We start from the raw sequence: 24,823 nt of genomic DNA on the forward strand, positions 1-24,823 counted from the left end.
ATTTTGCTGGAAAAACAGCCACAAGCTGTACTGTCTAGGGCAAACTAGAGTGAGAACCATCTTCTTAAAGTCTTCTGGATATTGGCTAATTTTCCCTCTGACACAACTCCTGGGAGATAGTCTGTATTCACTGTTACCCATCCCTGGCCAGGCTCACTGAATAAAACTGTTTCCCTTGTTCCTTCTGTCATCCAGGTGGCATTTCTCTTCCACTTAGCTATATCATGCCCATCCATCCAAAAACACAGAGAACTAGATCTTTCTACCTTTACTTGAAATTGTTTGACTCTTTTCATCTCAGTTTCGTAGTAGCCTTTTTCAGACTTCGTTTGATGGCTTAGTAAGAACAGCATCCCTGAGAATTTTTGATCATTCTCAAGTTGTTTGGAGTGTGGGCACCCCTTCCCCTCACCCCCTGCCATGCTCCTCAAGCTAGCAAAGACAATTTGAGGTTCAGAGGCATTTCTTACACTACATTTGTTATTGCACAGGTGCAACTGCACATGTATGGGAAGAACATGCTGGAAGCCCAACAAATAGCGTTAAAGTCTGTTCGATTTGAAAAAAACGAGGGTATTCAACTGAATTTATGGATTAAGGAACTCACCTTGCCTTGAATCCTGGCTCTACCCTCTTCTACTCATTACCCTGTGACCTCGGTTAGATTGTTCAAATTCTCTGAATTTTAGTTTCATTATGTGTGGAACAGGAATAATATTAAGACCTAACACAAAGACTTTGAATGCCAGTTAAATGAAATAAGTTTATAAATACCTGGAACCATTTCTCCTACTGGTAAGCCCACACGTGGTGATTATTAGGGGCTGTTATTTTTAAGCAAATGTGGTTTTAACAACATGCCTTCTAACTTCTCTTTGCTTTAGGAATTAGGAGGTATCTTTTCATTCTGGTGAAGTTTGACTGCTCTTGTCTCTATCTTCTTGTTTGTCCTAAAGGGACAGGTGAAGTTCAGTTTCTAACCCAGTTTCAAAAACAGTGAGCCTTGGGGAGAGGATGGGTCATTTAAGCCAGTACTACTTAAAATTCTTCCGAGATAAGACATTCTGGAGAGGAAATTATCCTGTCACTAGCAATAGCTCTGAAGTAAAAGATATCCTAAGGATTTACTTTGAAATCTGTAGATGTGCATTCTGCCTGGGGGACAGCTAAGGGTTTATGTTGAGAAGGTCACGGTGGGCTAGCCAAACAGAATAACAGAATGTAAGATAAGATTTGGAAATGTTGTGAGGGCCTGGGATCTTCATATTTGTGGCCTCTATTTGAGCAGTGTCTAGTCGGCTGTGATAAGGGCTCAATATGTATGTATTGAACACATAAGTTAATAACACATCATGAACTTTAAATATAATTAATAAGTAACCATAGCATATACTTCTAATAGAGAGACCCTGGGAATTGATTTTCACTCAAGTAATCTTGTACTTGTCATTTATAAATGGCCAAAGATAATGTAGTATTCTGAACGAATGAGTTCCCCTACTTAGTAGTTTAACAGATGTATGTTGTTCATTAGAAAGAAGGACTCGCCACCCTCCACCAAGATCACGTTTCTCAGAGCATGAATGAGTTTTTATTGACTTAGTCACCACAGAAATGTTAAGATGTCTCACTAGTTCAGCAAAGAACAAAAGTTAGTTCTTATGTGGTTAGAGATAGTGTTATTTATAGACAGACTATATTACTGTATATTAAATTATGTTGTAATTGCTATAGCAATATATTGACTATATTAAAGTGAACCCAGAAGCTTGTATTGCTAGGTTTTATATTTTGGAGGAATGTATTATTCTCCCAACCTTGGTGAAATTCTCAAGGCTCCTGGTAGTTTCTATTACAAGGGAAAATCCATGTCAATACATGAATTTCAGGTAAGCATATTGTGCTGCAAATTTTCCCTCAGGGAGCATTGGCATGGGAGGCATTACAGTAATTTTCCATCACAGAACTCTACAATAATGTGGATTTCAGGATAGAAGCATGCATTTTTTTTTTTTTTAATACTGTTTCCCAGGAGATTTTCCCAGGGACTTAGAGACCTACACTGCCCTTTGTGGGGCACTGCATTTTCTAATACTACATACTCTCAGCCAAGGTTCCTTCTCAATCCGTTGAGCATGTTCTGAGAAACAACACAACTAGTTTTACCTCCAACACTTAGAAAAACGATGACATCATTGTTAAGATTTAAAGAAGTAAAAGGACGGTGCTTTCTTTGACTTGTTTAGATGAAAGACCAGAAATAGTGATTTCCTTCTCACTAGCCAAATCATTAAATCATTTTCTTTTACTATGACCAAATCACTGAATCATTCATTTGACTTATGTTGGATCTGCATTAAACCAAAATGATGGATTCTTCAGTCATTCTTTTTATAGATAAAAATCCTCAATGCTTTGAACTCATCTCTTTATTCTAAAAAAAAAAAAAAAAAAAAAAAAATGTCTGTTTTGTTTTGTTTTTTCCCAAGCTCCAGAGTTCAGTTATGGCTAACTAACAGTAATTTAAATAGCATTTAAACAAAATAACCTTGGCTTCTAGGTTTCTAACAGGGCACTTCCTAAGTAAATCTTTCTTGGTTAACAGCTGTCAACTGTCAATGGGCAGCAGGTAATTAAATTTGAAGATAGCTTTATGGCTCAGGAAAATAGATAAAATCCTTGAACCAGAAAGGTCTTTAGTTAATGCGGTTATTGCTCCCTCTGGTATTTGAATTAATGCAAGAAATTGATTATTTTCTAATGAAACAGATAAAGAGGAAAGCTGCCATTGTTTCTTACTTGCAAGTAAAGTTCGGTTGAGACTGTTTTCCCGGCTAAGATCACACTCTTGGTTTTATTTCAGTATAGATTAGGAAGAGAAGGGAAAAAGAAAAAAGAATATTTAAAAAAATACTGGAATGAAACAAACCATGATAGAAAGAATGAGAAGGTGGCAGGTAGGGGCTGTGAACAGTTGGAAGACATGGCAGTTAAGAAGGGTTTCTTTTTCTTTTCTTTTTTAAAAATTTTTCTTATTTATTTTAGAGAGAGCGCACACAAGCAGGGGGAGGCAGCGGGGTGGGAGAGGGAGAAGCAGACTCCTGCTGAGCAGAGAGCTCTGCACAGGCTGGATCTCAAGACTCTGGGATCATGCCCTGAGCTGAAGGCAGACACTTAACTGACTGAGCCACCCAGGCATCCCTAGGAAGGGTTTTAACAACAAGAAATGAAAACCTCAATATGTCTTAAAAAAAAAAAAAAAAAATGCGTGGATTTTTGTTTTTTAATCTTCTGTAACAAAAGTGGTCCAGTGATAGAGCAGTTCTAGGATGAGTTCAGAGATTAAATCATTTCTTCAGCCAGGTTTTTTCCCAAATTTTTGCTTGCCATCCTGAGCTCCCAATGTGCAAGGTAAGCAGCAACTGCGGCCCATATCATAGCCCTCATGTACAAATGTCCAGAGGCAGAAAACAAAATCACTTCTTTTTTTTGGTGCCAGTCTTAAAGACAGAAGAAACCTTTTCCAGTAATCCTGCAGAAGACTTCCCTTTAGTTCTCAAGGACCAGCACTCATCACATGTCACATTTAAGCCATTCACGGGCTAGGGGTGAGGTGGGACAACGATGGTAGATATAGACGGGCTCTGCCTACGGGGAAGACAAGGAAAATTCTCTGTTAGATGGAAGGTCAAGTGTCTCTTGCTCAAAGGAGCACACCCTGACCCACTACTGGGTGTTAGCATAACATACAGATGAGGAAATCAAAATTGGGCAAAGAGTGGTAGCTTTCTTAAAATAGTATGTTCAGTAAGTGTTTAAGCTTGCATTTCAATTCAGGACTGTCTGACTCGGATTGTATACTCCCACCCCCATGGCACACTGTTGCCTATATATCATGATTCACTTTCAGTTTCAATTACAGAGCTGCTCCTTTTGGGTGAAACAATCAATGCATCTCTATGTTTGGCTTTTCACTTCAGATTCACTACCTCAGAGTCTCTTCTCAGGGCTTTCTCAGAGCTGTTGACTCTCAGAAACTCAACGTAACCCCTGAGAAGAATTGGAAAAACTCTACCTGCTGACTTGATATTTCTTTTACTTATTATTTGACAGAGAAGACACAGAGAGAGAGAGGGAACAGAAGCAGGGGGAGTGGGAGAAGGAGAAGCAGGCTTCCCACAGAGCAGGGAGTCTGATGCGGAGCTTGATCCCAGGACCCTGGGATCATGACCTGAGCCAAAGACAGACACTTAATTACAGAGCCACCCAGGCGCCCCTGACTTGATATTTCTGATGGCAAACAGATACTTTAGTTTTACATGTTTGTGGGATGTATCTGCTTTGATTTGAATTTAATCTGTCAACACTCAAGCAATCTCTCTACCAAGGAAATTTCCCTTTCAAATCCCCTAGAATCAGTAAAGGCATGTTCATTTCTCCTGTTCTTAGCTTACAGCTTCCTTTTACCCCCCAGACCAGCTTCTTATAAAATCGATTCCAAATCCTTTCTTTTAAGCATTCTGCTCATCAATTCTTTTCCATTTTTAGCATATCAGGTCTCTATCAACATCATATCTGGAATACCCTCATCTCTTAGTTTTCCAGTCTCACATACTTTAAAATTATCCTGCCGCTCAAATTATTTTCCTTAAAAATGATTTTCTTATTTTATTCTCCTGTTCAAATAATTTGAGTACATTCTACCTGTGAAAAAATGAAGTATTAAATATCTTAATAAATAAAAATCAAGCCATCTGGTCCTCCAGGTTTCCTCCATGTGTAAAGAATTGTTCTTACCTTGCTGGTTGAAGATTGATGTCTTTTCCCAAGTCATAATAATATATATAACACATGTCACTATGGGATGGGCACTCTTTTAAGCACTTGATGTTTATCGACAATTTAAACCTCACAACACCACTATGAGGTAGGTACTATTATTATTATTATTCTGACCTTACACATGTAGACACTAGAGTACAGAGGGATAAAGGCACCTGCCAAGTATATATAGAAATGAAATGGCATGGGGCACCTGGGTGGCTCAGTGGGTTAAAGCCTCTGCCTTCCGCTCAGGACATGATCCCAGGGTCCTGGGATGGAGCCCTGCATCAGTCTCTCTGCTCAGCAGGGAGCCTGCTTCCTCCTCTCTCTCTCTCTGCCTGCCTCTCTGCCTACTAGTGATCTCTGTCTGTCAAATAAAGAAATAAAATCTTTAAAAGAAAAAATGAAATGGCAGAGCTTGGATTCAGACTCTGGTGGCTGGGCCCCAGAGGCCATGAACTCAGTCGTATTTTACTTTCCTCGTTTGTGTATTTCACTGGAGAGGTATTTATTGAAGAGGTATGTGTTGAACATCTATTCTTCACCCCAACCTATCCCTTTCTCCTGATGTTTTTTATAGAAACTTTATACAACCATGAGTCTCTTCCATAGGATGAAAACCAAGCTTTATATAACATCTTGAATTTTAGGCAAAAGCAAGGCAGACTTTGTCTCTGCAAACTTTGAGTGAAATTTCTTGGATACTATATTCTCTCATGTTCTGAGCTCTTGGATTTTTTTCCTTTTTTCCCCCTCTTTCAGCAATAATCTCCGGTCTGACAGGAACTGGCTTTTTTCCTGAATGACATCCCTCTCTTCAGTCTTGCTTTCCTCCTGAAAGAAGCAGTTGCAGTTCCTGGACCAGTGTCACCATGGTTGCCAACCGCATCACCTTTCTGTGATGCCTTCTGAGGCCCAGTAACTTAGAACTAGGTTAGCACGCCACACAGCGCTCTGCATCTCAGATCTCCGATTTCCAGATCTGTCATCTAGTCTCTTGTTTAAATCATCTTTCAGTGTCTTTTGTTTCTGTCTTCTCACGTGATTTACTCAAGACTCTTCTGAAGTATTTTTATAACTTCCACATAAAAAAATTTCTACACTGTACTGTCATTGTGTGGACAAAATATCAGAGACTATATTTTATGATTATGTGTTAGTAATTTGAGAAATCTAGTTCCTTAAATTAGAAGAAAAGGGGGAAAAAAGAAAAATGTGTATCTATTTATCCAATTCCATATGTCATTTGGATAGTAATTCAAATTTGATAATACTATACTAATAACTAATCAATAATTAGAACTTTTTGAATACTTTTTCTGTCAGTCATTTCTGATATTTACATGTACTCAATTGATTTCCATGGAAGCTCTTGGTAGAGGTGATATCGTTGGTTTTTGCAAATGAGAAAATTAAAGCCCGAAGATGTTAAGTACAATCTTAACATGTTTTAGTTAAACATGTTAAACTATTTTATTTAAATTTATTTAGTTAAAAATGTTTAGTTAAACATTTAGTTAAAATGTTAAGTTCAATGTCACAGGAAGTCTGGTACCACAGCCTGGCTGCATAATCACTGTGCTACTCCCATGACATTTTCAGATTCTTGGCTAGATATAGAACTGCTTGAAGAATATAATGGCAAACATTCTGAACTGATATGCCCAGGAAATAGGTTAAATTTGTGACTTCTCTATCCTTGCATATGGAATATGGCCCAAGAGCTCACAGACTATAGTTCATGTCTTTCTATAAGAATTCTTACCTTTTCAAGCTTTGGTTTAAGTCACACCACAGCCTACAAGAATTTCTAGAAGTATATTTGTGAATCAATGTCTAAAATTTAGAAATAATTCATCATTGAAACAGTAAATTATGAAAGCAGACTGCTTTGTAGAGTTTGTCACTCTCTTAAGATCATAATCCCAAGAATGAAGAAATACTTCACCATTTGAATGGGAAAGGCATAAATTGTAAAAAGAAGTATTTTGGCTGGGAAAAAAATCGAATGTGCTATATTGATTGTTGTTTTTTTTAATTGTCACGGTGGATTCACTGTCTTCAAAGTTCAGCTGTATGGGCACATATTTTGCACATATTGTAAAAGAAGTCAAATGAGCATGAGTCAGTGATCATTAAGATACTAAAAATCTAAACATTCAGGTCATCTGAATATTTGTGGTTTACTTTTTGATATATACATAGTCAGACTGTCATTTAAACAGCATTGTCTTCTGGATGAGGTATAACAGGCAAAGAGTAGATTTGTTTTCAAGTAATTTATAGAAAAAAAAAATCAAACTAGTTAGAATTATGTTGAGAAAGTAAGGTAAATATTTCAAGTAGAAAATACCAATCTTAAAATGATGAATGTATTGATTATAACCCTAAAACTTTAAGAGAAGTTAAGAAGACATCACACTGTCATTGTTTTGTTTTTTTTGTTCAATCTGCTCATTTACTCTGTTTTTTTGGTTGATCTATTTTAGTTTTGAGCTGATGATAGCCAGTGATAAAACTGAGATGAAATTCTTGCATAATATGAATAATTTTGCAATAAAATAGAATCATAAACTTCAACATTGCATTTATTGATTTATTTACATTTTATTTCAATATAGAAGCAATTAATGAAAATAACCACTAACATAATTCTTTTAAATTAATTTATTATCATAGGAAGGAAAATATGTCTTAACTTCTTTGGTAAATATTTCTATAAAGTAATTTTCATTAAAATAATGGCTCAGTGGATTAAAGCCTCTGCCTTCGGCTCAGGTCATGATCCCAGGGTCCTGGGATCAAGCCCCTCATTGGGCTCTCTGCTCAGCAGGGAGCCTGCTTCCTCCTCTCTCTCTGCCTGCTTCTCTGCCTACTTGTGATATCTGTCTGTCAAATAAATAAATAAAATCTTTAAAAAAAAAGATTAAAAAAAAACATAAAATAATAGAATTATGGAACCAAGATACACTATGTTCACTGTGCTGTTCACTGTTTCAGAGCTTCGTGAAACCAAGACCTCTGAATACTTCAGCCTGTCCCACCACCACTTAGACTACAGGATATTATTAATGGATGAAGATCAGGACCGGATATATGTGGGCAGCAAAGATCACATTCTTTCCTTGAATATTAACAATATAAGTCAAGAACCTTTGAGTGTAAGTTTATCATTTCTATGAAGGCCATGTTGAGTTAGGTTCCTTTTTCTTTAAAAATTTCAAATAAAATGAAAAAAGTGTGTATTCCATTAGAACTATAAAAAATACAGGCCGCATGTCAACAAATAATCGGAAGTTAGTACTTCATGGACTGAAAATATAATCAATTCAGTTCTCACTGTCTAGCTTCATAGATTTTAACACTTGATTTAAAATCTAAAACTAAATGAGAAAACACTTCCTGTGTATGTGTTTGCATACGATTGTGTGTGGGTGTGGATACAGAGAGAGAGACAGAAAGATAGACAGACAGAAAGAAGCATATAATATAGCCTGAAAAAATGATCAGACTAAAGAAAGATCTACCTTGTCATCTGTATGTAATCCAAGAAGGCCTTAAAAGAACCATTATTAAGTGCACTGTACTTTGAACAAGTGTGACCATTCTATCTCATAAGAAGGACATAAATTGATCCTCATGGAGTAAAGTAATAAAAGTTAATTAATTATAAGTTTATTACAACAAGGAGACTTCTGAATTTATTATTTTAACAAGGGTCAATGGCTGACAATTAAAAAAAAATAATAATCATCACTGTCAGACTTGACCCAAAGCTATTGTGACTTAGAACACTAGCTGAGTATATCAGAGAGGGAATCTCTTGGATTCAATCCAAGTTATTTTAGCTGTTGAAGCTAGAGGCCTGTTTTAACTAAATCTACCAGCCTGACTGTGGTTTATCAAAAATAATATTAAACCAAAATACTAATATAAATATAAATTCATTGTGATGTAAGCAGTTGAAAAAAAGAATAATGGAAAAGGAGGGAAATACACATTTTATTTTACACATGAATGACATTATTTTAATATTATGTCATTAGGAAATGGGCACATGTTATTGAAAGTCTTTTGTTAAAGGAAAAGTTGACGAGAAAAATAAGTTATTAGAATAAAATAATAAAATCTTTATGAATTTTAGTTTATAAACTGAAAGAAAGAATCTTGAAATATAAATATAGAAATGCCTTAAAGAAATGTGTTAACATAAAGTAGAGGAAGAGCACTGAGCTGTCGTAAGTATAAGTGAGATTATGTAACCTTTATTTTCCTTTCCGAGCAGGTTTTCTGGCCAGCATCTACAATCAAAGTCGAAGAGTGCAAGATGGCTGGCAAAGATCCCACAGTGAGTGCCTAAAAAAGCTCTAAAACTTAAATATTTGGTCTTTGAATCCATGTACCTCGAGTGCAGCCAAGAGTGAGACAAAGGGTGTTGGTATTTTAAATCCTCTGCTGGACACATGGTAAAAAATGAAAATGCGAAGGAATTGGAACTCTTAAACACGTAACTTAGGAATTCCTGACTTGGTAAAAACTTCTTGCCTTGCTTTCATTATTGCATTCTGACACTTTTCATGATGGGTTTCACTAATAACCCCTGTTCCAGTGGATCCAACCTGCAGAATTCTCAGCAGGCCACTGAAATAATGATAATGCAAGTGTCTGGAGAAGCTCCCAGATACCATGTGGGCTTTTCCAAAGAAAGATCTCGGCAAAAGGGTACTGGTGAGCCAGCACATTCCAGAGACATAAATCACCAATGATTACCGATATCTTTATTAGTTAAAAATAACCACGGAAACAAAAATCAAGGCAGCTATGAATATCAATAAATGTTCAGTGTGCAACATTTGTATAAATTGTATATCTTATGTGGAATTCCATATAGAGTTAAGAAAGAAATCTATGTGGATTTCTGCAAACAACTTGCTGAAACTGATACATTAAATTATTCTCAAATATGCTAAAACAAATAGATGGAGCTGATCCTCAGTGTACATGTTAGTTAATTTTATAATGAAGCATGTACGTCATTTTGCCTTCTTGTCTCAAATTGTGAAAACTCTCATAATGGAACTGTATATCAGAATTACCCATCTTACACAAATAATTTGGTAAAGAACTTCTTTTACGCATTGATTCACTTTTTCGGTCATTCATTCCACCAATATAGATTGAGCCGCTATTATTTGTCTAGCATAATGTTTATTGCTACAGCCATATGTATACCAAAATAGACAGTCTGATTCTCCTCAACTTTATTATCTTGCTGGAGAAGTCAACATTAATTGAAGGAGCATGGAAGTGCTTATGCAGGTATGAAGTTGAAATACGGTGACTGGTTAGAAAAACTAGTATTTGTACACATACGTACACACAATCAGATCTGAGGTCATAAGAAATACAGCTTTGACTTTGTGTAAAAAATGTTGACTAAGCATTCATTAAAAGTGTAGAGGTAAGAAATGTTGATTTCAGGGTCCAAGGCTATGCATTGAGATTTGATAGTGAGGGTTTCAGAGCTTCGTCATGGTGGTTCAAGGAAAAGACTAATCCTTGTGGAAAGAGGAAGTGTGAAAATTAAACTTTTATTTTCATTGACTCTTTGCTCTCTGGGATGAGGTTCTGAAAAGGTCTGGTGCAAGACAGGGCCACGGAAGACCCTGGCATCTAGTATCTCTGGGTCTCACTGGAGGGTGTTGTTGAGAGCTGGTGATTTAGTTCTGGGTCTCACATTTCCACGTTTAGAATTTATCTTTTAAGAGAAGTTTTCAAATGGGCAGAAGGAGCTTGCAAAGGCATATTTGCTTCCCATAGGATCTGCTGGACCATAGTTTATAGGAAAAAATCCGGAAAAATGTGTAAGAAAGACTCAAAAAAATACATTATGCTTATCTTCTAGGTAACAAATAGTAGAGAGTGTAATGTTGTGGAGAAGTCTTTTTTTGTCCCATGAAGCTATTATTTCAATAATGTACATGAATTTAAATGTTTTCTTCATCCTTTAATGTAGAGATTTGCCCCACTGATGTGCATTCTTCCATGTCTTGTTTTTTGCCACAATAGTATCCTGTGACTGTAATTACTGTATTTAGTTGTCGTCTTTGTTCAAAAAGATTTTCATTTCCCATTCATACAAAGTGTCACAGATAGAATATGTAGGATTTAGATACCATTGCACATTTTCTTTCCAAAGATTGGTGTTGATTTTATGAAGAATCTTAGCCAAATCATTTGATGTCTTTCCTCCTTTGGCAAAATGGAAATGCCCTGTCATTTGATTTCTTGTAATTAAGAGTCATTAAATGAAATCTTGAATATATGTTTACATTTTCCCATAGTTTTATCATGCTGTAATATCATTCATGGATATCTTTAAATTCTGCTCTGCAGCCAATTAGTATACATAACAGAAGTAACTGGTAGAGGGTTCTGTTCTAGGATGACCAACACTGTTAGGTGCTGGGAGATAATCTAACTTCTAAATGCATGTTCTACGAAGAGAAGAGAATGTTTGACAAACCCAGTTCATTTCATACATGTGAAGAAGTACTTACAGAGAAGTGTCCTTTAATCAGGCCATAAGAAAAAGACCAGTGGTAGAGTAAGGTTGTTGTTATTGTTATTGTTGTTATTATTATTGCATTCTTTAATGAAACTAAATAGTTAAGCATCTCTTAATTCTGTTAGAAGAAATATCAACTAATATTTTCTATTTTATTTAAAAACAGAGGAATCTTAATTTATAAAAATCATTTAACTATTATGAAGGAACCAAAGGTGAATAAGATGGAGTCTCTATCTTTAAGAGTCTTTATAATACACTAGAGATGATGAGACATATACGCAATACCTATCAAATAACAGTAGTCAACATTTAATGGAATGGGCCAGACACCGTTCTAAGTCTTTCTTTTTTTTTCAAAGACTTTATTTATTTATTTGAGAGAGAGAGAGAGAGCATGAGACGGGAGGTCAGAGGGAGAAGCAGACTCCCTATGGAGCTGCCAGCATGATCCCAGCACTCTGGGATCTGAGCTGAAGACAGTCGTTTAACCAGATGAGCCACCCAGGTGCCCTCTAAGTCTTTCTTTTAATCCTTGCAACAATGCTACAAGATGGACATTATTGTCACCATTCACATTTTTCAGATTAAAAAAACAATCACTAAAAGAGTGAGGAACTTACCACAGCTGTCCTGCTAGCAAGTGGGCAGGAGGCCACTGTCTTATCTGATAAAACATGGCCTCTCACTAGGAAGAATTCGGTAAATGCTAAGGATACCCACAACAGACAAAGAAAAAAACAAACAAACACTGCAGTTGGGGTATTTAGGAAAGTTTTGATAGATTTACTGGCAACTATACTGGGTCTATATTCACTTTCTTTATTTTATTTCAATGATACTGAAATTCAAATAAGTAGTACCCTTTTCCTCTTTCAGCCTTTGACACCAAGTACATGTGGCTCCCTTATTCAGTCATCTTCTCATCTTTTTAACCCCAGTCGTCCACTCACCATCTCAAATGACAGTGCAGATGTCACTTCTCTGGAAAGACTTATTTGGGTGGCTGTCCTCTGTGTATGCTGGAAACACTCTGACATATATTGCTGTGTTTGTAATTATAACTCTCCCCTTATTGATTGGAAGTACTGGGTAGTGTCATTATTCTCTGTGTCCAGACCTGTATCTAGGCACTTAATAAAGTTGAACAAGAACTGAAAAAATTCAAAGCATGGGAATCTGTCCCAAGTGATTGTCAGAAGTTGGGGGTAGGATGCAGTGGATGGTGAGCTTATTAATGCCTTTAAGTTAATAATATTTGTAATAAATTCATTATGCACATGCTTTAGAAGTTCATTTGGGTAGAAGTAATGTTTCTACTTAAGCAAAACATAAACTAGTGACAGTTAAAATCCATTCTGCTGTAGCTATTGAAAGAAAATATACAGCATGGACTCAATCTTAAAAAAAAAGGAATAAGCATCTCTTATTCCTTTAGTTTTTTTTAAAGTATCAAATTTTAATTACTTAGAAAACATAACACTTATTAGAGAATAATTCAAGATAGACAAAAATTTGATCCCAGTAATCATATATCATAATAAACTGATGTTTATAAAGAAAATACATGATCCTGGTGGGAATATAACTAATTTTCTGCGTAGCTAAAGGGACTATATAACCTGCCTCCTATGTCCCTCTCTGCCTCTTTGTATTCACATTCCTCCATGCTCCATTTGTTTCTAAACATTAATATTTTATTCATACTCGAAATAAATTGAGCTTAAACAGTAGCACATACTGTCAAACATATCCAGTGAGATAGGGCATTAATGAATGCACTGAGTAAATACTATAAGAGATTGTTGGAAAATTAAGCAGGATTACATATATTTAGACATGTGCATTAAATGCACAGAATGTCAAACTTTATTAATTGAGGAATATCGGTATCCCTATTTATGTGACCAAAGGATCCCAAACTACTGGATAATATATTTTCTTTAGAAATATATTTATCAAAATACCTTGATTTACTGCTCACATCAAAGATGTGTAGGCCAAGAAGAAAAGAATAAGGGATTTTTTTCTGCATTGCTTCGTTTAGGCGATGAAGAGTCAATATTTTTAAAGCCTTATGTATCTGGGCTCCAGGACATATTTCAAAAACATTCCTGTTAAAAATTACATAGCAAATACATGTTCAATATGGAAATCTTTGAAGACTAGAAAAGCATGTAAAAAGCGACAGAAAACAATCTCTTCTGAGCTCTTTGACCCTAGAAACTTAACCTCTCTGTGCTTCTGTTTCCTTGTCTGCATAATGGGCATTCTCATCATCTCTACCTTACTGGGTTGTTACGAGGATTAATGAGTTAATATTTTAAGAGAGCTTAGAACAGTACATCGTACACAGTAAGTGGTATATTACTATGAAGTAAATAAAATGAATTCCACTACCCCAAACTAATCACTTAAAAATTAGATGTATATTTTTGCAATACTTCATTGTTTGAAATGTATAGGAATATAGATAAAATAGTATTATATTCTGCATAATGTTAACAGCTTAGTTTTTCATTTAGCATTGTACCAGGAAATAGTTTTTAAAAAGAACTAAGCAATTAAAAAAGAAAAAATCCACAGTATTCAACTTCACTGAAGATGCATTCTCCAGACCTTTCATAGAGGATCTGTACTAATCTCTGTTCAGGACAAATGCCCTGTCCACTTCACCAGGCTTTTTCTGACCATTGAAATAAAAAAAATACATATGAAAGAATCCAATATCTGACACTGTGCATGTTTATTATTTGCCAGACAGGATTCCAAGTGCTTTATTAGTATATTGTTCACAACAAATGTTATCATCACCATTTACAAGTAAAAAGATTTAAGCAAAGAGAGGCTAAGTAAATGTCTCAAGTTCAAACACCTACTGAAAGGTAAAGCTAGAGTTTGAACCCGGGTCTGGCTCTGATATCTGTACACTTAAATCCACCATCTACTGCCCATCTGAAGACTATGGCATGATGACAGACCAACTCTAATTGCCTCTCTGGTTTCATCACACAGTAATTTACTATCCCTTCTAGGCACTGCTTCCTGAGTAAACCCTGCTCTGTCATGCCCCCATTATTTTGTTCATATTCTCTTTCTTTCTGTTGGAAAGCTCTTTCTTTATGCTTTTGCCTGTCAACGCGCCAATGACACCCCTTTTCAAACCCTCACACCTAAGTCAGCATTATTCATTCTCTCTTCTCTCCTCCTACAGCATATTTTTGAAAAAAAATATAACTCTAATATAGCATGTAGCCTCATGTATTATGGTTTCCTTTCTCTGAAAGGAGAAATTGAATTTATTCATTTCACTGTTGCTGGTACCATATACAGTGTTTACATAGAATGAGTTCAGTAAATATTTGCTGGATAGCACTGATGTGATTGCTGTGGTCTAAATCAGAAATAATGTGAACAAAAACTATGGAAATGGAAAGGACCTAGAAAATAATTTTCGGTAATTAACTGATTTTTTCTTTTGATTTTTTTCTCTGTGGGGAAGGATGACACCCCGTGTGTACACTGCGTATCATCAGGTAGCCTGGAAATCTGTCTCATGGTGAACCCACCCCTTTCTTTACAAAAACTGGCTGGTGGAGGGTAGCCATGGTTCAAGACCCAGCTCAGTTACTTATTAAAACTAGAGTACTTCATTTAACCTCTTTGGGACTCAAGTTTCTCATCACTAAAATGGGACTAATACTTTAATTGGAATATTGCTTTGAGGATTAAAAATACTTAACATCAAAGTATTAAGAGCTCTGTAAACATTAGTAACTTGGAAAAACTCTCCTCTACCCACCGTAGATTCCTTACCCAAGGACAAATTATAAAGTGATTGAAAGTACAAGAAAGTACATTTGTGCTTGAAAATCTGTTTAACCTATTTCTAGCTCAATGACCTCAAGCAAATTAACTAAAAAAGCTCTATGCTCTATTTTGCTAAAAGGAGTTAAGTTGTACCAAACTGAATGAATGTGAAGTGCCCAAATGGCATAAGTACCTTCAATAAATATAAGCTATAAAGGTGAAAAATCAAACCTCCTGGGAAGTAAAACAGATTAAATATGTAAAATGATCATTCTAAAGTCTAGGGAATGATAAATTCCCAACAAATGTTGATCATGATAAGTAGATATAAAATATACAGAGAGATAGAAAAACATATGCATGAAACAAGTATAATATATATTTGAAATATAGAACATATTAGTGATATCTTTCTTCTTACCAATACCAGTAATTCATGACAGTAAACTGTCTACAAAACTCAAGATGACATATAATCTATTATTAATAGAATTGAATTCATGTCTTATGTGGGAAAATAGTATATACAGAATCCCAGAATGACTAAACTTGGATGTGAAAAAAATAAACACAAGTCTCATTGCTCACAGATAACCTTAACATGGACGTGTTATATAAACACCATACTTCATCTATTCTTTTTCTACAGAGAAACACATTATCATCTACAATTATGTACTCAATTTCCAGGTCCCCCTATAAACAGGTGTCAAGATATAGTGACACTATATATTTAACAAAAATTCTTGATGTCTTAAAAATGAAGTGTATAGTCTGGTGTGTAAGAATTAATTTGTTTGACAACAGAGTGAATGATTGATTGTTTCATATAAAATCCATAATAGAAATTGTATAAAATTACTACATATAAAAATAAGCATATATTCACTAGCAAGTAATAATATAAAAGGAGAATATTATGAAAAAAAATAATATTGACTTTAAACTCGACTTCTAAAAAAAACTAACTTGTACTTTAGGGGAATTTTTTTTTTAACTTTCCTAATAATATAAAAAATAAATGTGCTTATAAAAAATTAGTAATATGGTACCTAGAAGAGTTAAAAAGAAGAAATATATATTTTCCGAGACAAACCAGAGGTTAATATCTCAAGGTTCTTGCTGCCTGCTTTAGCAGCATTTGATGGGAAGACTACCCAAGGGAAAATCACTGTTACCTTTTAATATATCTATTAATAAAAAAATTTGTCCTTGTAACATCATTTTTATTTATCTTTTATCTTTTAAAGATTTTATTTATTTATTTGAGGGAGAGAGAAGGAGAAAGCACCAGCAGGGGGAAGGGTAGAGGGAAAGGGACAAGCAGACTCGATGCTGAGCGGAGGAGCCTGATTTGGGGTTTGATGCCAATCCCCTGAGGTCATGACCTGAGCCGAAGTCAAACACTTAACCAACTGAGCCATTCAGGCACCCCTTTAACACCTTTTTTATGATGTTCTTTGTGAAAAAAATGACTGAAGAAAACAACATTCAATCTCAGGCTTGCTTAATTTGTAATAAGCAAGGGATAGTGAGCCTAGCAATACACAGCACCCAATGATTAATTCAGTCACAGAAATCTACCTTTGATGCTAACTGTTTACATACTTCTGTAAGGTCAGAGTCAACTTATAATTACAATAATATTTTGCATTTCACTGAATGAACAAATGACACCTTTTCCAATTGTGGGACTAGGAGCAGGTGAAAAATAAACTGGGGGAGAAACAGTTTGGTGTACTTTTCAGTTTCTCAACTTCCTCAGATAAAGAGTAAGTTCATAAAGTTTCAGAACATAAAAACTTACACAGTATATAAAATATTGAAATATGAGAGTGACATACCATTTTACTCATTATCCAAGTTGAACTACCTTTTTCCTGAAGTAAACCAATAGAATAAACCATGCAATTCTCTTGTTATCTCCTAACAACAACAAAAAGGTGAGAGCAGGAAGGAAATATATGGTGGAGTATGAGAGTACTACTTAGAAATAGCAATAAATGTCACTGAATTGCTAACTGCTTATTCATTTGTTCTTTCAGCATGGCTGTGGGAACTTCGTCCGTGTAATTCAGGCTTTCAATCGCACTCACTTGTATGTTTGTGGGAGTGGTGCTTTCAGCCCAGTGTGTACTTACTTGAATAGAGGGAGGAGATCAGAGGTAAGTGAAACAAATTTCATTGTTAGTTTTGGTGTTAGTGCCAAAGATTTCTTTCTTTCTTTTTTTTTTTTTTTTATTTATTTGACAGAGATCACAAGTAGGCAGAGAGATGGCAGAGAGGCAGGCAGAGAGAGAGGAGGAAACAGGCTCCCTACAGAGCAGAGAGCCGATGCGGGGCTCGATCCCAGGACCCTGGGATCATGACCTGAGCCGAAGGCAGAGGCTTTAACCCACTGAGCCACCCAGGCGCCCCAGTGCCAAAGATTTCTTAAAATGTATTTGAGGGGCACCTGGGTGGCTCAGTTGGTTAAGCAACTGCCTTTGGCTCAAGTCATGATCCCAGAGTCCCAGGATCGAGTCCTACCTCAGGCTCCCAGCTCCATGGGGAGTCTGCTTCTCCTTCTGACCTTCTCCCTCTCATGCTCTCTCTCACTCTCTTCTCTCAAATAAATAAATAAAATCTTTTTTAAAAAAACTGTATTTGAATCTAAAAAAGTTGTAATCATAACATAATAATAAAAAAAGTTGTAATCAATCAAGTTTCAAGCCCTTTTAACTCAAAATATATTTAATTTGAAAAAAAAATATTTAATTTGATTGCTGTCCCCCACAATTACTGAAGTGTGGCTTTTGCCTTTAACTGAATAAATATATTTCTGAATAAAAAGCTACAAAAGATAAAAGAAAGAAAAATGGTGTAACTTTATAATTATTTAGAATATGTATTGATGCTATTTGTTCCAAATTATAGAAATATTATAGTATAACCTCACTTTCTTAAAGCTAATTTAAGTAATTTTTTATTTAACTTTTAAATTTGGTGAACTTTTATGAGGTACCTATACAATATACATAAAGTAGGGAGCCCAAATGTCCTTGCTGAAAAGAACTTCTGTAGTTAGTAGATCATGCTTTCATTTTAGACCAACATTAGTCTACACTAGACTTTTCTAGCTTTATTCTTACATTAGTTAAAATGGTTTGGGGTTCTGTGAACAAATGCATTTGCTAAACACTAAGTACCTAATATGTATAGACAAATAAAGGCTGGTTGAACTTCACCAATGATACTTAAAACTGTGTTTTTCTGAGTTTGTAATTAGTGACTAAAGAAAATAAGCATCAGACCAAAAGAGCCTTTCCTCCTTCCTTTAATCGAACATGTTGTTTTACTAAATAGAAGCATTTAAAAAACTTAATTATTTCAAATTATCTGGCTTCATTTTCCTTATGCAACTTAAATCTAGAATGTCCAGTTCTTAAAGAATGTCAATTCAATTTTAGAGTTTAGAACTGTAAAAAAGGTTAAATGTTGCTACTGATACACCTTATTAAGTTTATTTTCCTTTCACAGAGATTAATGTACTCAAGTACAAATATAATTGAACAATGCTTCTCTATATATTGCTTTACTATTAATTTTTTCAGACATGGTTATTTATATACACATACCTTATGGTAAATAAAAAGTCATTTAAAAATAGCTGAGTAATTATACGTTGACCCCAAATGAGGCATTTCCAAGTGGTTCAACATGATATGAAATATTACAATTCTTGAAGAAAAGTAAAGCTATGCTTCTTGGAAGACTACAGTTGGCTGCATTGAGCTTGTCATTAGAACCACATGCCTGTGATCAATTGATTAAATAAACTACTGCCCCAGACGTCTGCAATCTGTCAGACACTCCACTGAAGGCTGTGCAGTCACTGTACAGGCCAACAATAGCATAGCAGTTTGCAGAGCACAGATTTCAAATAAAATCATTTTCCCATGTACAAATTGCCCACTATGCACTTCGAGGCTTAATTGGAAAGTCGGTCCAAAAAATAATCTCCTTTGGAAAACCAGCATGGAATAAAATTTAATCACTTTACTAAGTATGAACTACTTTAGTCTCACTTCAAAAGATACATTTCAAAGGGGGAAGCATTTCCATTAATTAATCTCTTTAAATAATATGTGAACATCATAAGAGCCAATTTAAGTATGAAAAGCGTTATGAATTTTAAGCTTTGTGTATAGTCGATTCAAGTCAAAGGTTTCACCATAACATCATTTTTTATATATCTATAGTTTATAAATAATAACATAAATATAGAATGCATGATCTAGCAAGCATCTACTGTATTTGTTTTCTTTAGGATAAAAGATCCCTGAGCATAAAATGACCACATGACCACATGATCCATGTGATCCAGAGAGTTGTATTTTGGAGAATTTTCCTTCTTATGCATCACTAATGTTGTATTTTGTAATGACCAGAGGTAGTACTTACTAGTACTTACTAGTAACACCATGTGCTGGTATAAAGATATGGCCATTTTGAGAGTAAACCAAATTAGGATGGCACAATCATTCTTACTCAGTTTTATTCTTGAGACATTATCTACCACCTTCTATCTGCCTATCAAATAGCAATGCATTGGTTCTTGGATATTTTATGAGCCTACTTCACATTTGGGACATCACACACTTTCATCATATCCTATGAGTCTTCCATTATTCTGTGAGACTGAGTCAGAGCTTTCGCAGAGGCTATCCAAAGATCCTACAAATCCTTGCTACATCAATTCCTAATCATGGTACCTCTCTTCTATTGTCTTCATTCTCTGTCTTCTGTTCCTAAAAACAATAACACAAGTATATAATGACTTGAAATAATGAATAAAACATTAGTTTAAAAAGTATAATTGGTTAATTTTGCTGCATATTCTTAGAATATTACATCTCATTTCTGATTGATTTTATCAGATATCTCCAGACATTGGTTCCAGCAGTTGAATACCCTTTAAGCCACTGATTTTGTCAGTCATCAAGTAGATAAACTTATCTTTGAATGACCAAGAATATCACAGGCATCCAAATTATTCCCAGAGCCTTTTGAAGCAAATTAGTCACCAAACTTTTTTGTTTATGTATCTTTTCATAGCTTTCCTCTTCTCAGAGGAAAAGTTGTGGATTTTCCTTATCAATAAATTTCTTTAATCAATAACCTTCATTAGTCTGTTTACTATCTTTGTTTTCTTTCTCCTGTGTTTACTGTTTCTCCTGTTTTAAAATAGGATGTTTCTTTTCCTTAAAATTATTATCTCAGATCTGTGACTTTTCTCAACTTTTTCGTTTTCTCTCGTTTACTTATCACAAAACTTCTCAGACTAGTAGGCTATATTTCCAGCTTTTATATTCCCGTTTTTCATGTCATTATTAAGCCTTTCTGATCTGACTTTCATTACCATCCATAAACTAATACTGTTTCTCAGTGACCAAGATTCCTCAGTGATCAAACTGACTCCTCTAACCAGCATACTTTCTCCTAGACTGATCTATAATATGTTGGTCATGCCCTCTGTTTTTCAATGCCTTTATTGGCATCTATAACCTGAGACATTTTGCTATGCCTTCTTTCCTAATTTTTCACCACCTACTCTCTTTCTGGTCCTACTTGATTCTCTCACTGATCCAATCTATAAGTAGGTTTTTATTTAATGAGAATAATAGAAAAAACAAAATTGTATCAGAACTTGTAAGCTACCTTTAAGATGTTGGTCTTTATCCTGTGTCAAAGGAGGAGCAACTGTAATGATCTTAAGCAGAAAATTGTATGGCAAAGCTTGTGTTTTTACCTGTGAGTTGCGTTACAAATGATTTAAGGTGGGGAGGGAATGAGAGGCCTGTAGTGAAATCAGTTAGAGAGTGGATGTACTATTTCAAGAAAGAAAGAGAGTGGCAATAAAGACAGAAAAATAGGCATGAAGTATAGAATAGTATAGTTGATATTAGTGGATTTAGCTATATAAAAGAAAATTTACAATGATATAGGTATTTGTTGTTTGTTTTTTATTTTTGGCCTTTCAATCATATATTGGTCATGAACTGAGATGAGATGCAACAAAGAGAATCATGTTTGAATTAAGATTTTAAGCCTGAGCTTTGTTCTCTTGAGTTTGAGTTGCTGTTGAAAGATTCAAGTAGAAATGTCAAGTAGGCAGTTGAATATACAGTTGGCTATATTAATGTTTGAGCCATTGTTTTGTAAGAGTAACTGAAACCGAAGCAATGCATGGGTTTAGTCATGCAGAGAGGGAATAATGTGAAAACAGAAGTGTGACTGTGATTGAAACTTGAGGGTCTCTTAACTTAATGGCAAGATGGAGAAAAAGGGACCTTCGAACATGACCAAGAAGAAATAGCCAGGAAAGAAGAAGAACCCTCCAAGTAGGGAGGAAAAAACAAAAATGTATTCATTCTTGGAATAAAAATAATATCTATATATTATTTAGATATATATATATCTTAAAAAGATATAAAAAATATCTTTTTTAAAAGATAGAAATGGGTAACAATATAAAATATCATTGAGAATCCAAGTAAAATGAAGTCTAAATAATAAACACGAATTGTGTAGTGTGGTTGCCATTAGGATATAAAAAAGGGTTTCAATAGAACAATTGAAGTTGAATATTGAAATGGATTGAAAAGAAAGTGAGAAGTCAGGAAATGGTGATGAGTATATGTGATTCTTTAAGAAATCTGATTCTCAGTGAGAGTAATGTGTAGGAACTGAATGGGTTCTTTAAATGATGATATAAAGTTTCCAGTTAATAAGATCCAAGAAAGAGGAGGGATAATGGAAAGTATAAGTTGCCTAAGAAGATTGGATACAATGAGATCCAAAACATTGGTGGAATGACCTTAAAGTAAGAGAAAGAGTTCCTCTCATGTACTAGTGGATGTATTAGTGGATATTCATTTATGTGTTTGGAATGAGAAATTAAAGATATCTCATTTAAAGGCTTCACTTACTCTGCAATCATATGATCAATTATTTTTTGATCATATGAACTGAGAACAAATTAGGTGATTTGACTATAGTGACAATGGTTTGAGATTATTAACGGAAGAACTAATTGATAGAGTATCCTTGAAAGTTTACTGAGCAGTACTAAGGATCCATTTTGTGTTGGTGATCACAAATCTATACTATGTTTAATTTACCTTGTAGAATCACTTTCTGCAAAATGCTTAGATGTTTGGACACAAGTATGGAGAATGTATAGATAGATATGTCCTTCCAGGCTGTGGTTTCAATGAAAAAAAAATTAGAGATTTAAGGAACTTAATATTTCTGCAGAAAATTAGTGGAACTAAAGAGCACAGAATCTAAATGGGTTAACAAAGTCAGGGAGAGAGAAGGCTGATGAAATGGGTTCCTAGAAGATGGAATTGAATTTCAATTCAATTTCAATTTCAGTCAAAGAATTGTTGCTGCATGCATGAAATTAGTGATTATTCAAGTAGACCACACTCTTTCTGGTGATAAGATTTAGACTCAAATTGTGTGAGAAATGATGCTGAACAATGGAGGAGTAGTTCAGTGGAGAGCAAGTGGTACTAAACAATTTCATCAATTCCTGCAGTACCAACTCTCACATTTGTAGTAAAATATGTGTATGTCTCTAAGTAATCACAACTGGCCTTACTAAATTTTATTGTTTTTCCTCAATCATTTGTTTAGTTTAGTCATTTTGTAAATACTAATTTTTTTGGAAAGCAGACAGTAAAGAGTCAGGAGACTGAACTCTAATTTTACTTTTGTCATTATTTAGCTGCATGATGTTGGGCGAGTTATAGTTCCCTCATTTATAGAGTTAATTCATTAGAGAGGATCATTTTATAAGACCTTTCCAGGCGAGAGGACTGTGATTCTTTTTAAACTCTATGATTTTTAAATTTTTTAATTTTAAATTTAAATTTTTAAACTCTATGATTCCCTAAAATCTCAGGGATTTCCTGCCACCATATCAAACTCAGTGTAATAAAAATGAGCTAGTTTTATTTTCTTTAAGGAGTCAAAACTTCAGAAGTCTTTCTTTTCTTCATCTTCCTGAACATCTGATCTGTAATTGATTGCCAAGTCTGCTGATTTTTACTTTACAACTTCTCTTGCATCTTTACTGCTGTTACCATAATCCCTGAAAAGTCAGGTTATTATTACCTAATTCCTGGACTATTGCTAGTGAAAGCAAATCTATTTCTTCAATCCAGTGTCTGTTTTTAAAACAGCCATTCTCAGGGTGCCTCAGTGGCTCAGTTGGTTAGGCTCAGATCATGATTTCAGAGTCCTGGGATGGAGCCCCACAACAGCATCCCAGCTCAGCGAGAGGTCTGCTTCTCCCTCTGGCCGGCCCTCCCCTGCTTGTTCTCTCTCTCTCTCCAATAAATAAATAAATAAAATCTTAAAAATAAAATAAAATAAGATTGCCATTCTTAATCTTCTTAAAACACCAAGGTAAGGCCCAATCTTCTTAAAGCAATGTTTTGATCCTTTCACTTCCATACTCAAAAATAATTGAGCCTGAATTTCTTTCAGGAAAATTTTGAAAAACCTTAGCTTTATAATTAAGATCTTCTATCATCTAATGCAACCTACAAAAACGAAAAATTTTGTCTTTAAATTTTAATAGTAGCTTTTGCTAACTTTGTTTAAGAAAAAGGTAAATATACCAACAAAATATTCCTTCTCCATTAGGCTACACTGACCATCATATTTCAGATTGAATCACTGCCTCCAATCCTGGGTTTCCCAAGTTCCATTTTCTACTTAAATTTTTTCCTAAACACTGAGCACCATCTAACATATTCTATATTTTCTGTACTTATCCTTTGTATATTTATACCCTCCATCATTATATTATAAATTACTTGAGGATAAAGATTTTTGTCTATCTTATTTACTGTATTCCTAATGTTTTGTTAGTGTCTGGCATATAGTAAATACTCAATAAATTTTTGTTAAATGAATGAAAGAGTAAAAAATATTTTTATCTAAATTATGAATTCAACTTTGTTGAATCTAGCATAATGCTTATATAACAAAGTTAGCTAGTAATATAAATTTTACATTATATATATTATATATATAAATGTCTTGTTTATTTTGGAAATATTATAAACCTTGTATAGATTATTTCTCTGTGGATAATTTTCTTCTTTTGGCTAATTTTCAATGTATCTAGTTTGATTTACAATGATCGTTGATTCCCAGGTGGTTTTTGCTGATATCATTTGTTTGTTTGTTTTCTGGTACTGATTTGAGAAGAACTTTTGGATCAGCTTTATGTAGATGGTAGTAGGATGAGAACTTTGGTCTGCTGAAGTTTGCTTATCATTTCCAGATGTTTTCTTCATATAGGACAAGAGAGTCTTAATAAAGTAAATTGAAGAGGCATAAGGAAACAAATGGAAAGCATATTATTTATGATGATGCTTTGTTTTACTAAAGAGCAATTGGTTAACTAAATATAAAGTTATTTATTGTTGCTGTATTTATGTTTTTTCTATAATAAAGGACCAAGTTTTTATGATTGACTCTAAGTGTGAATCTGGAAAAGGACGCTGCTCCTTCAACCCCAATGTGAACACAGTGTCTGTTATGATCAGTAAGTGGAAAATA

At 34.6% G+C, this 24,823-nt stretch overlaps 1 protein-coding gene across 1 annotated transcript in view; it reads left to right on the top strand.

Moving 5' to 3' along the window:
• The window catches only part of SEMA3C (semaphorin 3C), a 174,015-nt gene that overhangs the window by 78,896 nt on the left and 70,296 nt on the right, over nt 1–24,823 (top strand). The window contains exons 3-6 of the mRNA XM_046021382.1: nt 7,825–7,985; nt 9,110–9,172; nt 17,248–17,367; nt 24,719–24,809. Of these exons, the coding sequence (XP_045877338.1) occupies nt 7,825–7,985; nt 9,110–9,172; nt 17,248–17,367; nt 24,719–24,809 (435 nt within the window). The remainder of the gene's footprint in view (nt 1–7,824; nt 7,986–9,109; nt 9,173–17,247; nt 17,368–24,718; nt 24,810–24,823) is intronic.

This window comes from Meles meles, chromosome 10, assembly GCF_922984935.1.
Source record: "Meles meles chromosome 10, mMelMel3.1 paternal haplotype, whole genome shotgun sequence".
NCBI lineage: Eukaryota > Metazoa > Chordata > Mammalia > Carnivora > Mustelidae > Meles > Meles meles.